The sequence below is a fragment of the Macrobrachium nipponense genome, chromosome 1 (assembly GCF_015104395.2).
Source record: "Macrobrachium nipponense isolate FS-2020 chromosome 1, ASM1510439v2, whole genome shotgun sequence".
Taxonomy (NCBI): domain Eukaryota; kingdom Metazoa; phylum Arthropoda; class Malacostraca; order Decapoda; family Palaemonidae; genus Macrobrachium; species Macrobrachium nipponense.
Genome location: NC_087200.1, coordinates 38463199 through 38476621, shown reverse-complemented (window position 1 = coordinate 38476621; position 13423 = coordinate 38463199). Strand labels below are relative to the sequence as shown.

The window sequence follows — 13423 nt, the reverse complement described above, 5'->3', positions numbered from 1 at the left end:
CATAGACTTTCGACTTGATGTAGATCCACAAGAAAAAATCATATGGCGTGAGATCAGGTGAATGGGGAGCCCATTCCACGGGACTGATGCTTGTGAGGTGACATCAAGTCGAATGTCTATGGAACAACGCCCCGGGATCTCTACCGTCGCTTGGAGAACGCATCAGAAACGGATGTTCACCAGTAACTCCCGGAATGTTGTCGCATGCTGGCCAGGCATGCGTGAAACGGTGACTTGATTGCTACGAAAAAGGTGGTGCACGCGTCAAGGTGTGCCACTGACTTATGGATGAACATTCCAGACCAAAGATGCTACGCCAGATATTCTCAGTTAGGATAGATTTTACCGTATGAATTTCATCCACTTTATGGTTCAATTACATTTGCTGTAAGTGAGTGACATTTGAAACACCCGGTATATATATATACATATATGTGTGCGTGCGTCTGAAGTCTTTTTTTCTAAAATGTGGAGAAAAAAAGTCACGAGTTGTTTCTAACACCATTCTTTAACTCCTGAATCGTGGATGAGCTCCCTGTGCAGAAAGCTTCCATAGCAACTGTGCTAAAGGCTCATCAATACCTTGTTGAATTCCTTGAGCCAACCTCTGTGCCGCCTCTCCTTCCTTCTACCGTCTCCCAATGAGCACACTGCAACAACCTACCGTCTTAATTAATGCATTATCTCATCTGTGCTAACCTTTTTTAATCACTTCCGCGTATCTTCACAGTTCTCGCGTTTTCAAATCCACATACATTATACATTTAGAACAGAAGAATAGAATATAGAATTTAGGCCACTGGCCAAGCACTGTGACCCGTGAGGTCATTCAGCGCTTCAAGGAAAATCGACAGTAAGAAATTTGAAAGGTGAAGCAGGGGGGAAAACCTCACAACCTTTGCACTAGGAAGCAAAAGTTATGAGAGGGTGGGAAGTTAGATGGAAGGAAGAGAATTATGAACGAAGGTACAGTAAAAGGAATGAAAGAGGTTGCAGCCTGAGGCCGAAGGAACGCTGCAACGAACCTTAAGTCATGCTACAGTGCACTACATGAGGTGCACTGACGGCAGTAGCCCCCTGCGGCGATTATGCATACTATATGCTACACAAACCATTGAGCAAAAGTGCTTCATCACACCTCGCTCTTAAAGTTGCGAAGGTGAATGTTGTGATAGGTTCAGGTGGCAAGTGCAGTCGGAGAGTAAGTTCCTTCCTTCCTTCTTCCTCCCAGTTTCTAAGCGGTATACTGTCTGCTTCTTGTCACCCTTTTCAGAAAGTTCTTGTAATTTGGAGCGTCTTATTTTGTGTTCCTCCTCGATAGGATTAAATGAGAAGCGATGGAAATTTAGAGCGTCTCCTTGATGAGGTTGAATCAGAGTGATTGATTGATGCCATCAGTGGCCACGCCCCTTTTTCTGAATCCTCATTCTGTCTGCAACAAATTAACCTCGCTGTTTTTAGGTTTTGTAAAAGAAAACTACTGAGGTGGCTTTGTCTGCCTGTACACACTTTTTCTGTCTGCCCTTAGATCTTAAGAACTATTGAGGCTAGAGGACTGCTAATTGGTATGTTGATCATCCACCCTCCAATCATCAAACATGCCAAATTGAAGCCCTCTAACCTCAGTAGTTTTTATTTCATTTAAGGTTAAAATTAGCCATAATCGTACGTCTGGCAACTCTATAGGACAGGCCACCATCTGGCCGTGGCTGAAAGCTTCATTGACTTTGGCTCATACAGAAAACTCGATTGCACTGGAGAAACTTTGGCGCATTTTCTACTTGTTTATTATTGAGATTATTTTGGCTCGTGTATGTAATCCCTTTTCCTTTTCGATGACCACATGAGACTCCCCACACTGACATATCTTCTCCCCCTCTCGTCTTAGTCGTCAAGATTTCTCTCGCTCTGACTGACTTTTTCAGTCTTTTCGTTTCCTCTCTTGTTTATTCCTGCCCTAAATTACGTGAAAGATAACGTTTTCAAGCTTTGTTGATGATTTCAAATTTTGTAAACTGCTTGGATCTAAAAGATTTTCGCTTCCATTATCTCAGCAATTAAGATGCGAAAGCTTCAGGAGGATAGTGTCGTAGGCTCCTCTTTAGGAACACTTCAGGGAAGTAGTGTCTTGCGCTCTTATTATCTTCTTTATTTGTCCCGAAGGAGTAATAAAAACATGCTGGCGCCGACTTCTTAGAAAATCGTTGCCTTCATTGTCTCTTTGAGATTGGTCAGACTTTAGGTATTTCCTCCTTCGTGTATTGAAGTATGTATTAATAACTTAGCAGACGCCAGAAGAATATCGTTTAGATCGACTCTCTTCTCTCTCTCTCTCCTCTCTCTCGTCTCTTCTCTCTCTCGCTCTCTCTTAATCTCTCTCTCTCTCCTCGTCCTCTCTCTCTCTCTCTCTTACTTGTGATTCTACCTGGGGTCACCCACGCTTGCAGAATGGTAATTCATGCAGTCCAGGCATCTTCTATATATTTTCTTTCCCTGTAGAGACTCACTGTATTGAATGTTTACTAAAATACTTTTTTGATTTTGCATCAATCTTGTTAATTAGAATATTTTCGTTAAGCCCTTAAATGATTGCAAAATTATTTCATAAGAATGTTTTGGATAAATAATTCTATCTAGAACACCTACAGTGTGAAGAATTTTTCTTAAGAAAAACTTATATAAATAGACCTACTATAATCAATTTTAGCGAGCCGTGTTTATGCAACTTCCATATACGTTTCTGGTGCAATGCCAGGTTATGGTAGTTAATCAGTCAGTCATTGGTAGTAAAAAAAAAATTTATTTGTAGCAACACTGACTTTCTGCCTCCTAGTTCCCTAGTCCGAGTTTTCGCGGTTGTCAAATGTTTTACTCACCTGCACGACCTGTGTTTGGTTGAGAGAGAGAGAGAGAGAGAGAGAGAGAGAGAGAGAGAGAGAGAGAGAGAGAGAGAGAGAGAGAGAGAGTAGAAAATCCAATAACCAAACTTTGGTTTCGCACATGCGTCAACGTAGGTATCTGCACTAGTACTACGACGTTGGGTTGAAATTCTGAGAGAGAGAGAGAGAGAGAGAGAGAGAGAGAGAGAGAGAGAGAGAGAGAGAGAGAGGAGAGAGAGAGAGAGAGATTTCTACTTACTGATACCATGAAGGTTGGTTGAAATTTTGAGAGAGAGAGAGAGAGAGATTATAGTAGATTTCTACCTGTCAGTACTACGACGGCTGTTTGAAATTCTGAGCGAGATGGCAGATTTCTACACGCTAGTAGTACTACGTGTTACCATTGACTGATATCAGGAATATCAAGCCGAGATCCAGTGAGTCAGTTCAGCGAGCGTGAGATGCATTTTCATTCTTTGCCTCTGGCCGAAAACGACCTTAGTCTGTGCTGGATGAATGAGTGAGTCATTAAGTGAAAAACGTGGATTATCTTCCGTTAGATAGCATCATGGTGCGTGATTGAGAAAGGAAAATCTACTTACAGGGAAAAAATTGCTTTATATTGTTTCTCAACTGATTTTGGCATTTAATTAGGTTTAATCGCCATGCTAAAAAAAATCTACCCTGATATGCTCACTGCTAATGCCCTAAGTTGGCCCTAATATAAGATGGCCGCCATTCCCAATATTTAATACCAAAAAAATTAAGCATCTTCCTAACTAATAGTGCTATGACTGCAAACAAAGTATGTAATACTATGTTTTGGGGTCAGGGAATTCATCTAAAGCATTTTCAATAAGACTGAGAAGATATTAGAGCTTGATTGTGACAACATTCCTCATTTGCATTCCCAAATTTAATATCTAGGAAGTCGAATCATCAAGAAGCTCTGCTTCACTGTTCATTGCAGCATTGGTGCACCCTGGCTTGTGGTCACTGCAAGGGTGCAGTGACCACAAGCCAGGGTGCACAACAGTCCATTTTTGCGACAGGAACAAGTATTTTTGTCACACTTACCGTGACAGTTGCATTTGACTAGTTTCAACAAAGATGCTGGAGCAGCATCCCTTTGCATAAACCAACCCCCACTTTATTGGATCAAGATGATTGCCTTTCCATGTCTGTTTCTGGTGGTACACTCTGTAACTGTGGTATTTGGCTGCATCACAGATGGTTGGAAGAGATTCAGGAGGCAGATAGACCAACCTGGACGTCACTTTGGTACTGAATCTAACTGCTCTTTCAAAGTCAAGGCTATTTCCAGGCTTATAGTGTATAAGGTTTCTAGAGCAACTTGCCCAATGCTTGTTGACGTCATCATGACATTGATTTGCTTTCATGAAGAATTTGGCATGATCCTTGAGCTGTTGGCATTTGCTCATTGCCATGACATTTTCTGTTGTATAGCCTTGATGCTGTATCACACCCTGTGATTGCATGTAGTAAGGTCAGGAAATGATCTTGTAGGATCCAAATGTTGAGGATCTTGCTGGTTGTCTGCAAGAAGATATCATGATGTCTAGGACTTAGATGGTGCACGAGCAGGACCAGCAGGTTGGTGTCATCCCCTATAACTACCACTGATCTCCTTTTGGCCATAGCACATGCTGTTGACACAATGTCATAGTCGGCATCACCAGCAATATGTTGGACTTCAACTCCAGCTATGTACAAAGAATATAAGAAGGAAAACCTACTATACTTGGGTTATATGAGCCCTGTTCACTGGAGACACAAGGTAAAGGGGCATCAAGCATCTGTGCTATAGCCATGGTGTTCAGAGCTGCGTCCGCCAACAGATGAGACCTGATAGACCGTGCTACAGCCTTCCCAGACAGCATATGCTCCACACTGCCTTCAGCATACACTTGGGACATCACCTCCTTCAAGCCGGAGCCAGCCATAAGACTACCTGTAGAGCACAGGAAGTTCATCTCTGTATAGAATCCACCCAGGATAAGCACAAACTGATGTAATGGACTTTCTTTTGGCTGAGTTTCAATGATCATGAAAGCTATCCATCACAACTGCTGGTCAAAGGTGATGACTGGAGTTGTGTTGTACCTGCTAGCATGGTCCATAATATACTCCAGCGTGGAGCTCACACAAGAAGGATTGGATGGAGTGAGGTCAATCATGGACAGGAATATGTCAGAGCTTTTTCCAGGACGTGGGATGTTGTGGTGCAGCTTCTGCATGTACCCTGACCACATAGGTTGTAGTTTTGGAAGGTGGAAGGCTACTGTCCACATGAAATTGAGGCTGTCATTTTGCATGTCTCGTTGAAACACTTCAATGTTGATATACATAATTTTGGAAAGAACTGTCTTTGGATTTCTCTGTTCATCCAGATTCCCTTGAGCTAATTGCTTGATAATCTCCATGTCCACCTTGCATCATGGGGTTTTCCTGGTGCTCTTGACAGCTGGGGTAAATGTTGTCATTTGGCCCATTACATGGACTGACCCATGGCCATCTAAGTTTCTGGAGGCGTGGTCAACATTGTCTGCTTTGTACTGGAGGAAAGAGCCTGCAATTTCTTCTGGCAGATGAACACCTTGCACCGCTGCAGCATTGCATCTATACTTGTTTGCTTTCTGTGCATGAAGAGCAGAAGCCAAGTTTGCTGATCATGTCAACCAGATCACGGGGACCATACTTGTGTTCAAGTGTCATACTGAGACGCTAGCACCGATACCCCCCCCCTCCCCATCTATGTATCGTTCCGCCATTCATAAAGTCTTTGGGTTTCAGAGCCGATGGAGTTTCTGTCTGGTGGATGGGCGGGGCAACATTTCGTCAAAAGGTGTGTTTACCTTGCTTACGTATTGAATGTTTTTCGACTCTTGGCTTGTAATCATTGGCCATGGCTTCGGCTAGATCATTTTTACTCTATAAAAATTAAAACTATCGGGTTTAGGTTATTGATAATGCTGACAAAATTTGTGTGGTTGTAAAATATACATATGTCAACTTTCAGCTACATCCGATGTTTTGACAAGGAGCAAAGTCCAAAAAACCGTGTTACAGAGACCCTGAATCTCATAGTAATTTAAGTTTATCTCTCTCTACACTTCAATCTTATAATAATCATAAAATGAATATATATGCATGTAGATTTTTTTTCCTATCGCTGATTTGGTGGTCCCCTAGAAAGCTTGGGGGGGCGGGGGGGAGCGCCCCCACTGCCCCCCAACAAATGATGCCCCTGGTGGCTACGTCCTCTGTTTATATTTTACATTTATATCAATTCTTGTGATAGAAGTTATCTCTCTCTCTCTCTCTCTCTCTCTCTCTCTCTCTCTTTAATTTCAACTTTTTCCTCATCTCGAACGGATTGTTAGAGTAATTAAGAAATAATCATTTTAATAATAATGTCCCTGTTCTACCTGAAGGCATCCGTGTGATGGTTGAGGACAGTGTTAGAAAAATAGAACACCTAGTTCTTGTGTGTTATTAACGCTGCCGTATTTGTGTTATAAACCAGCGGAATTCAATATTATTATTATTATTATTATTATTATTATTATTATTATTATTATTATGTATAAGCTGTTAGTCTTAGTGGAATGTAACCAGATCGCAACTGACTTTGTGCGGACTGACTAACTATGAGGAAGGAGTTTTAATGATTAGCGAAAGCGTGCCGAGTAAATGAAAACAAGCGCGCTGAATTTTGAAAAATTTAATCCCCGAAGGTACATCACCGTGGAAATAATCAAGATCTGTCATAAAATATTACTGCGAATCACAAATGGAACAGGCTGCCGCTTCAGAATTTTTCTTTGATTAGCCAAATCATGCAGGGATATGTTACTCACAAGTACAGTGTGAGTTGTCATGAGTTCCCCGCGCCAGTTGCCAGACAATGTAGCCAAGTTGGGCTTGTCAACCGTCGTGTGTGTGGCAACACTGTGCGGTATATGCTAACATCCACCTTCAGACCGACTGTCTGAGAGGGAAGGAGATAGTTTCAGTCTCTTATTTCGTGTTCTAATACTCTTCTCCGCGTGCTAAGTAAGTGACGAGGACTGGTCGTTCATTCCTAATTTGGACTCTTGGCCGCTTCCGGTTCGCTAATGGCGCTAGTTATCAATCTCTGCAGGTCTGTATTCCTCCGTACGTATAAATGGAAACCACCCCAGCTAGCACGAGTGAGTTATCTCGATTCACGCTGTTGTGATGCTTTTATGAAGGAATGTCAGCTTTCGGTTTTTATAGAAACGTGATTTGTGACTATTGGGCAAAATGTACAAAATCCCGTCTACAGATAAAAAGTGAAAGTCATGTAGGTCCAGGTAGCTTCCAAAGGTAAAATTGTTTTCTGTTATTTTTACGTTATGGCTTTATTTTAGCCTAAAGACATCCTTTCCGCATGCAGAGAATACACTTAAATCGAATATCCTTTCCTGATATGATGTGTTATGCGGGTAAAGGTTATAGTGTGCGTTGTTAAGTCGTCAATTAACTAAGGGCCGGTTTCGAAGCGTTATTTTGGTTGCTTCTTCGCTGCCACAGTGTGCCATGTTGTAAATCTGGTGTTTCTGTTTTAACTTGGCTCAAATATTGATACACGATGGCATGTCCTGCGCTAATATTCATAACTAAAGGAAATATCTCTCTCTCTCTCTCTCTCTCTCTCTCTCTCTCTCTCTCTCTCTCTCTCTCTCTCTCTCTGTGGTATGAGACTACTTTAGACTGCTTTCGTATTGCTATGGAGACTTGTTCATCGTTATATTTTGAATCATTGAAGTACTGCTTTCAGTAAAAGCATATTAGCCATGGTAACGATTTAATCCTTTCTTTGCTGTTCCTGTCAGTGTTCCGACATGTAGATGTCAGCTGGAGCTACCTGGCATCTAGTAATGTACCTTCAGTGAGTGACTCAACCACGTTTCATAAACAGTCAAAGCCTCGAGTCCAACAACGCCCAAGTATTTTTGCTTCTCGTGTTTTTCGTTCTTTATTTTCATTTACGATTTTTTTCTTTTGCCTCATTATTGTTTCCTTGTGATGAGATCTATTCTTAATTATGTAGTCTCCCGTGGAGAAATGAACGACTAACGAATTACATTGATACCACCTGATAATGATGAATGTAATTATATTTAACAGTCGACTGTTGTTAAAAGACTGGTCAGTGATTCATTCAGCCTGTTAGATTTCATTGTGCACATACCACGGCATTCATAAAGCGGTGTACTTCTTCAATGAAAAGTGGTGAATTGCACTAATCCATGATGCCACAAAAGTCACTGATACTCTGGGACGAAACAAGTTTTTTTCTTCTTTTTTTTTCATGGTGATTGTGATTCTGTCTTCTTTCGAGCCATGTGCGACTGCTTTGAGATGCAAGTTGTCCTTACAACCTCAGTATAGCAGAAAAATTAAAGTTCTAAGAACTATTCGTGAAAAGACTACTGTGACTATTGACCTATATCGCATTTCCCTTTTTCCTGTCTTCTAAGTACTGCCGCCTTTTAAATTCAACTCATTGCATATTTCTTTTGAGATTAGTGAATCAAGTAATACATTCCACGACCAATGTGCATATTCTTGTTGGAACTTTCTTCCTAAAACTAGATTCGATTTGTTTCTTTCTCGTGCATCATTAGAATTAACTTTTTGTTCCTCTTGCCCAGTTGAATGCGATATTTTTTTCATTGACATAATAATAATAATAATTCTTTAATTCTTTCTGCCTTGGTCATACCAGTCCAGCATCCTGCGACAGATGCTCTTTACTATCCTTACCTGGAAACGGGCATCTGAAAAGCGTCACCCCTAGGGAGACTCACACATTTTTTTTATGCTGTTCTATTCTCTTTTCCAGTGCTTATAATCACTGCGATATTTTATGCTTTTGTTTTCCCTTATATTTCCTTTCTCGATTTCCCATTGTCCTCCTTTTCTCATATTCTGACAGAGACCGACGAAACAGCTCCCTTCTGAACCCTTCAGTTCGTTCACCAGCAGGTAATCATCCACGTTGTGGTAAAGGTTACAGGTCTCTTGTAAACTGATTGGTCGACAAAGCTTATGAAGTCCATGTTTTCATAATCCATCTTGACCATGAAGGAACAAGGTCAGCTACGAGAGTTTTTACGTCGTTGCGTATGTCAGAAGAATATTTTTTTTCTCTCTTTTAATTATTAGTACCGTTTGAAATAAAACAAGACTACCACACGTCCTTCTCTGTGTTAGAAGTTTTCCGTATTTCTTCTCGGAGTGTAGTAAAGCGAGGAAAGGAATTTTTAGATCAAGTTGATTTGACCAGCCCTGGTAGCAATTCCAAAACTTACTCTACTGGTATGATAAAATAAAATGACCGGCTTAGGAAGAACATTTATTAACTAACATGGCCATGAACCAAGACTTCCTGTCTTACCAATACCCCTACTTGCCTCTCTCTCTCTCTCTCTCTCTCTCCGCTTGCGCTCGTGGGAATGGGACAAAGGATTGGCAACCGGCTTCCTAAAATTCCTGAAGGGTGAGTCTCCCTAGGGGTGACGCTTTTCAGAAGCCCGTTTCCAGGTAAGGATAGTATAGAGCATCTGTCGCAGGATCCTGGACTGGTATGACCAAGGCTGAAAGAATTAAAGAATTATTATTATTATTATTATTATTATTATTATTATTATTATTATTATTATTATTATTATTATTATTATTATTATTATTATTATTCAGATGAACCCTATTTATATGGAACAAGTCCGCAGGGCAACTGACTTGAAATTCAAGTTTCCAAGGAATGTCATGTTCATGAGGAAGACGTCAGAGGCGGTAAAGGGAAATATAGGAAGAGATCTCACTTATTAAAAAAGAAAAAAATAACAATAGATAAAATAACAATAGATAAAAATGTATTAAAATGCGGGAGAACAGTAATAGGGTAGTAAAGCATCACATCTTCACTTAAACTTTTGAAGTTTCAACTGCACAGCATCCTCAGGGCGACTGGTCCAGAGTCCACCTGTGTTGAACGAAGGACCTCTGCAACTGAGAATGGCTTCGTCCCTCTTGCTCTGGAAGACGATTATCCAGGTCACCATTTTTTTTCTATCCAGGTACTCATTTTTTCTTGTGTTATTGTCATTGCTGTTGAGTTACTTTTACACGAAAGTATTATCATACATATTGTATGAATTTCCTGTATAGTATATGCTACAGCTACGACTCCATACCTGTATGCACACGTGCATATATATATATATATATAAATATATATATATATATATATATATATAGTATATATATATATATATATATATATATATATATATATATATATATAGATATATATATATATATATATATATATATATATATATATATATATATATATATATATATAAATATATATATAGTGTGTATACGGACACTATATATATATATATAATATATATATATATATATATATATTGAAACCCTAGATTGTTTTCTCTTGAAATTACCCACTATCAAAAACACACGAACGTTACGTTACATCGTACTGTTATTTTAAAGTACTACGCTCAAATAGCATTAGTTGATCATATAATTCAATCTCTCTCCTCTCTTCAATCTCTCTCTTCTCTCTCTCGTCTCCCTCCTCTCTCTCTCTCTCTCTGTGGTATTTCCGTCCCACTAACGATGACCTTCTGAATATGTGTGTTTATCTCGTCTCCCAGTTTCCCATTTGGTTGACAGATCGTTATCCCTTTTATTCGTTCTATATCCATCCGTTTTCACCGTCTGTTTGGGTCCAAGAAGAAAAAGAAAACGCTCTCTTATGAAAGAAAATGAGAAACTTATTGCTCACCGGAGACTTGGGGGAGGGAGTTGGCAGGTAACGTTTTTTGCTCTTTAGTTTATATTTATCCCGGGCGGTTAAGAGGAGAAACGTTACGCAATAGAAGTCAACGGCTATCGTAACATTGCGTAACTTTCTTGGACTAAAATGTTCCCGTGAGGGTTTCTCGGAAACATTTGTGTGAACATTCACATGTTACAAATTCGAACTTTTTTTATAGTATGGATCACACACACACACACATATAATATATATATATATATATATATATATATATATATATATAATATATATATATATATATATAATATATATATATATATATATACAGTAATTTCTTATGTTTTTTAGTGGACTCGTGTGTCTGTGAATTGTTTATTTTACAATGTATGAATGTATTAGAGTGCAGTACATTACCATCACTTACTATAAAGAAAGTTATATATTGTCCAATTCCTGAACATTAAAATAATTTCTTTACGCATAATCACATAGAGGTTTTGCATACGGTATTTTAAGTCAGAAATTATATCTTCATTTTGTGATAGTAGTACAGAATTTGAGATATAATTAGGGAAAACAGTGTTTTATATATTCATCACAAGTAAAATCATGAGCACTCTGATTATGACGACTCCTGTCGCGAAAAGAGACGGATCCCTCATTTTGCGACAAACCTGCCGCATACGTTAGGCTAACTTGAGTCTTCTTCCTAGCTTAAACACATTTTTATGTGGGGTCGCAATTGTAAATGAGTCGTCTCCATCGATTTCTGTCCTGTGCCTCGTTCTCATTTTTATCTTTCAATACCTTATCTTCCCCTACACAATCACGCCATCTCTTTCTTGGTCTTCCCTTCTTCCTTCTACCCCGCACTTCCATTTCCATCGTATGTCTTCCAACATGACGTTCCTCCCTTCGTAACAGGTGTCCATACCATCGAAGCCTTCCTTCCTGTATTTTCTTCGATATTTCAACTACCTTTGTCGATCCTCTTATATACTCATTTCTAATCCATCTTCCCTTGTTACTCCCGACATCCATCTCAACATTCTCATTTCTGCTACATCCATCTTCTTCTCCTCTGTTTTCCTCATACTTACTGTTTCTGTTCCATATAACATTGCTGGTCTGACCACCGTCCTATGAAACTTTCCTTTCAATTTCAGGGGGACCTTCTTGTCACAGAGGACCCCTGATGCAGACCTCCAGTTATTCCATCCTGCCTGAATTCGGTGTCTCACCTCTTGGTCCATGCTTCGACTATCCTCTAATACAGACCCTAAGTACTTGAACTTCTGTACTTTCTTTATTTCTTCCCCACCCAATCTTATGCTACTTCCACCGTCCTCAGTAATACTGGAACACATATATTCGGTTTTTTATCTGCTTATTCTCATTCCTCTCTCCTCAAGTGCTGCTCTCCACCTCTCTAACCTCCCTCCAACTCTTCCCTCCCCTCTGGATACAACACAATATCATCCGCGTATAATATGCATCATGACACTGCTTCTCTAACATCCCTAGTCATTACAACCATCACGATGTTGAAGATGAATGGGCTAAGTGCTGACCCCTGGTGTAATCCAACTCCTACCTCAAATTCATCCGTCTCTCCAACACTGCTCTTCACTCTAGTATACACATTCCTGTACATCTCCTGAATAATTCTGACATACTTTTCCTGCACCATCTTCTCCCTCAAACATCTCCATATTTCTTGCCTTGGCACTCTGTCATAGGCCTTTTCAAGGTCTATGAATACCAGATGCAGGTCTCGTTGTTTTTCTCTGAATTTCTCCATCAGCTGCTTTATGCAAAATATTCCATCGGTTGTGCCGCTTCCCTTCATAAATCCTAACTGTTCCTTCCCTATTCTCACTTCCTCTCTCAGCCTGCTATCTATTATTCTTTCCAAAATCTTCAACGTGTGAGACAGTAGTTTTATGCCTCTATAATTACTGCATTCCTGGACATCACCTTTACCTTTAAATATAGGTATCAATATGCTTTCCCACCATTCTTCTGGTATCGTTTCCTGTTCGAATATTTTTACCATTAGATCATACAAGATGTCTACCCCTTCCTCTTCTAAGGCTTTCCAAACTTCGACTGGGATTAAGTCAGGTCCTGTTGCTTTTCCATTCCTCATTCTTTTTAAGGCACGTATCACTTCATCCCTAGATATCCCCATTACCATTCACATGTTTACTTGTCCATCCTCTCTTACAAGTCTTTCATTTTCTTCATTTAGCAGTTGTTCGAAATACTCTTTCCATCTTTTCAGGATGTCTTCTTCCTTTTTTATGACTGTACCATTCCTATCTTTCATTTGCTTAATATGGGTGATGGCCTTTGTTCTTTTATTTCTTACTTTTGACAGTTTGAGCATCTTACTCAACCCTTCCTTGGTTTCCAGTTCATTAGAAACCTCTTCATATGCCCTTGCCTTAGCTTGAGCTACCACCCTTTTTACTTCTTTGTTTCTTTCTCTTAATCTTTCTCTGTCCTCCTCCCGCTGTGAATCTTCAATTCTCTTCTTTGCCTCCCTTTTACCCTTCACCACTTCCCCCACCTCTTCTCCCTACCACCAGTTCTCCTTTTCCTCCCATACTATTCCAGATGTTTCCCCTAGCATCTCCTTTCCATGTCTTCTAATCACTGATGCATTATGCCTCCACCATTCTCC

At 39.9% G+C, this 13423-nt stretch overlaps 1 protein-coding gene across 11 annotated transcripts in view; it reads left to right on the top strand.

Moving 5' to 3' along the window:
* Positions 1–13423, top strand: part of LOC135219248 (uncharacterized) — a 114644-nt gene that overhangs the window by 26416 nt on the left and 74805 nt on the right. The window contains exons 1-2 of one of the 11 annotated variants that reach the window (XM_064255848.1): positions 6814–6956; positions 9895–10009. The exons of 2 other annotated variants lie outside the window; for them this stretch is intronic. In XM_064255848.1, the coding sequence (XP_064111918.1) occupies positions 9948–10009 (62 nt within the window). In that variant the 5' untranslated portion in view covers positions 6814–6956; positions 9895–9947. 8 more of the 11 variants (XM_064255849.1, XM_064255859.1, XM_064255845.1 and 5 more) reach the window with 8 other exon arrangements.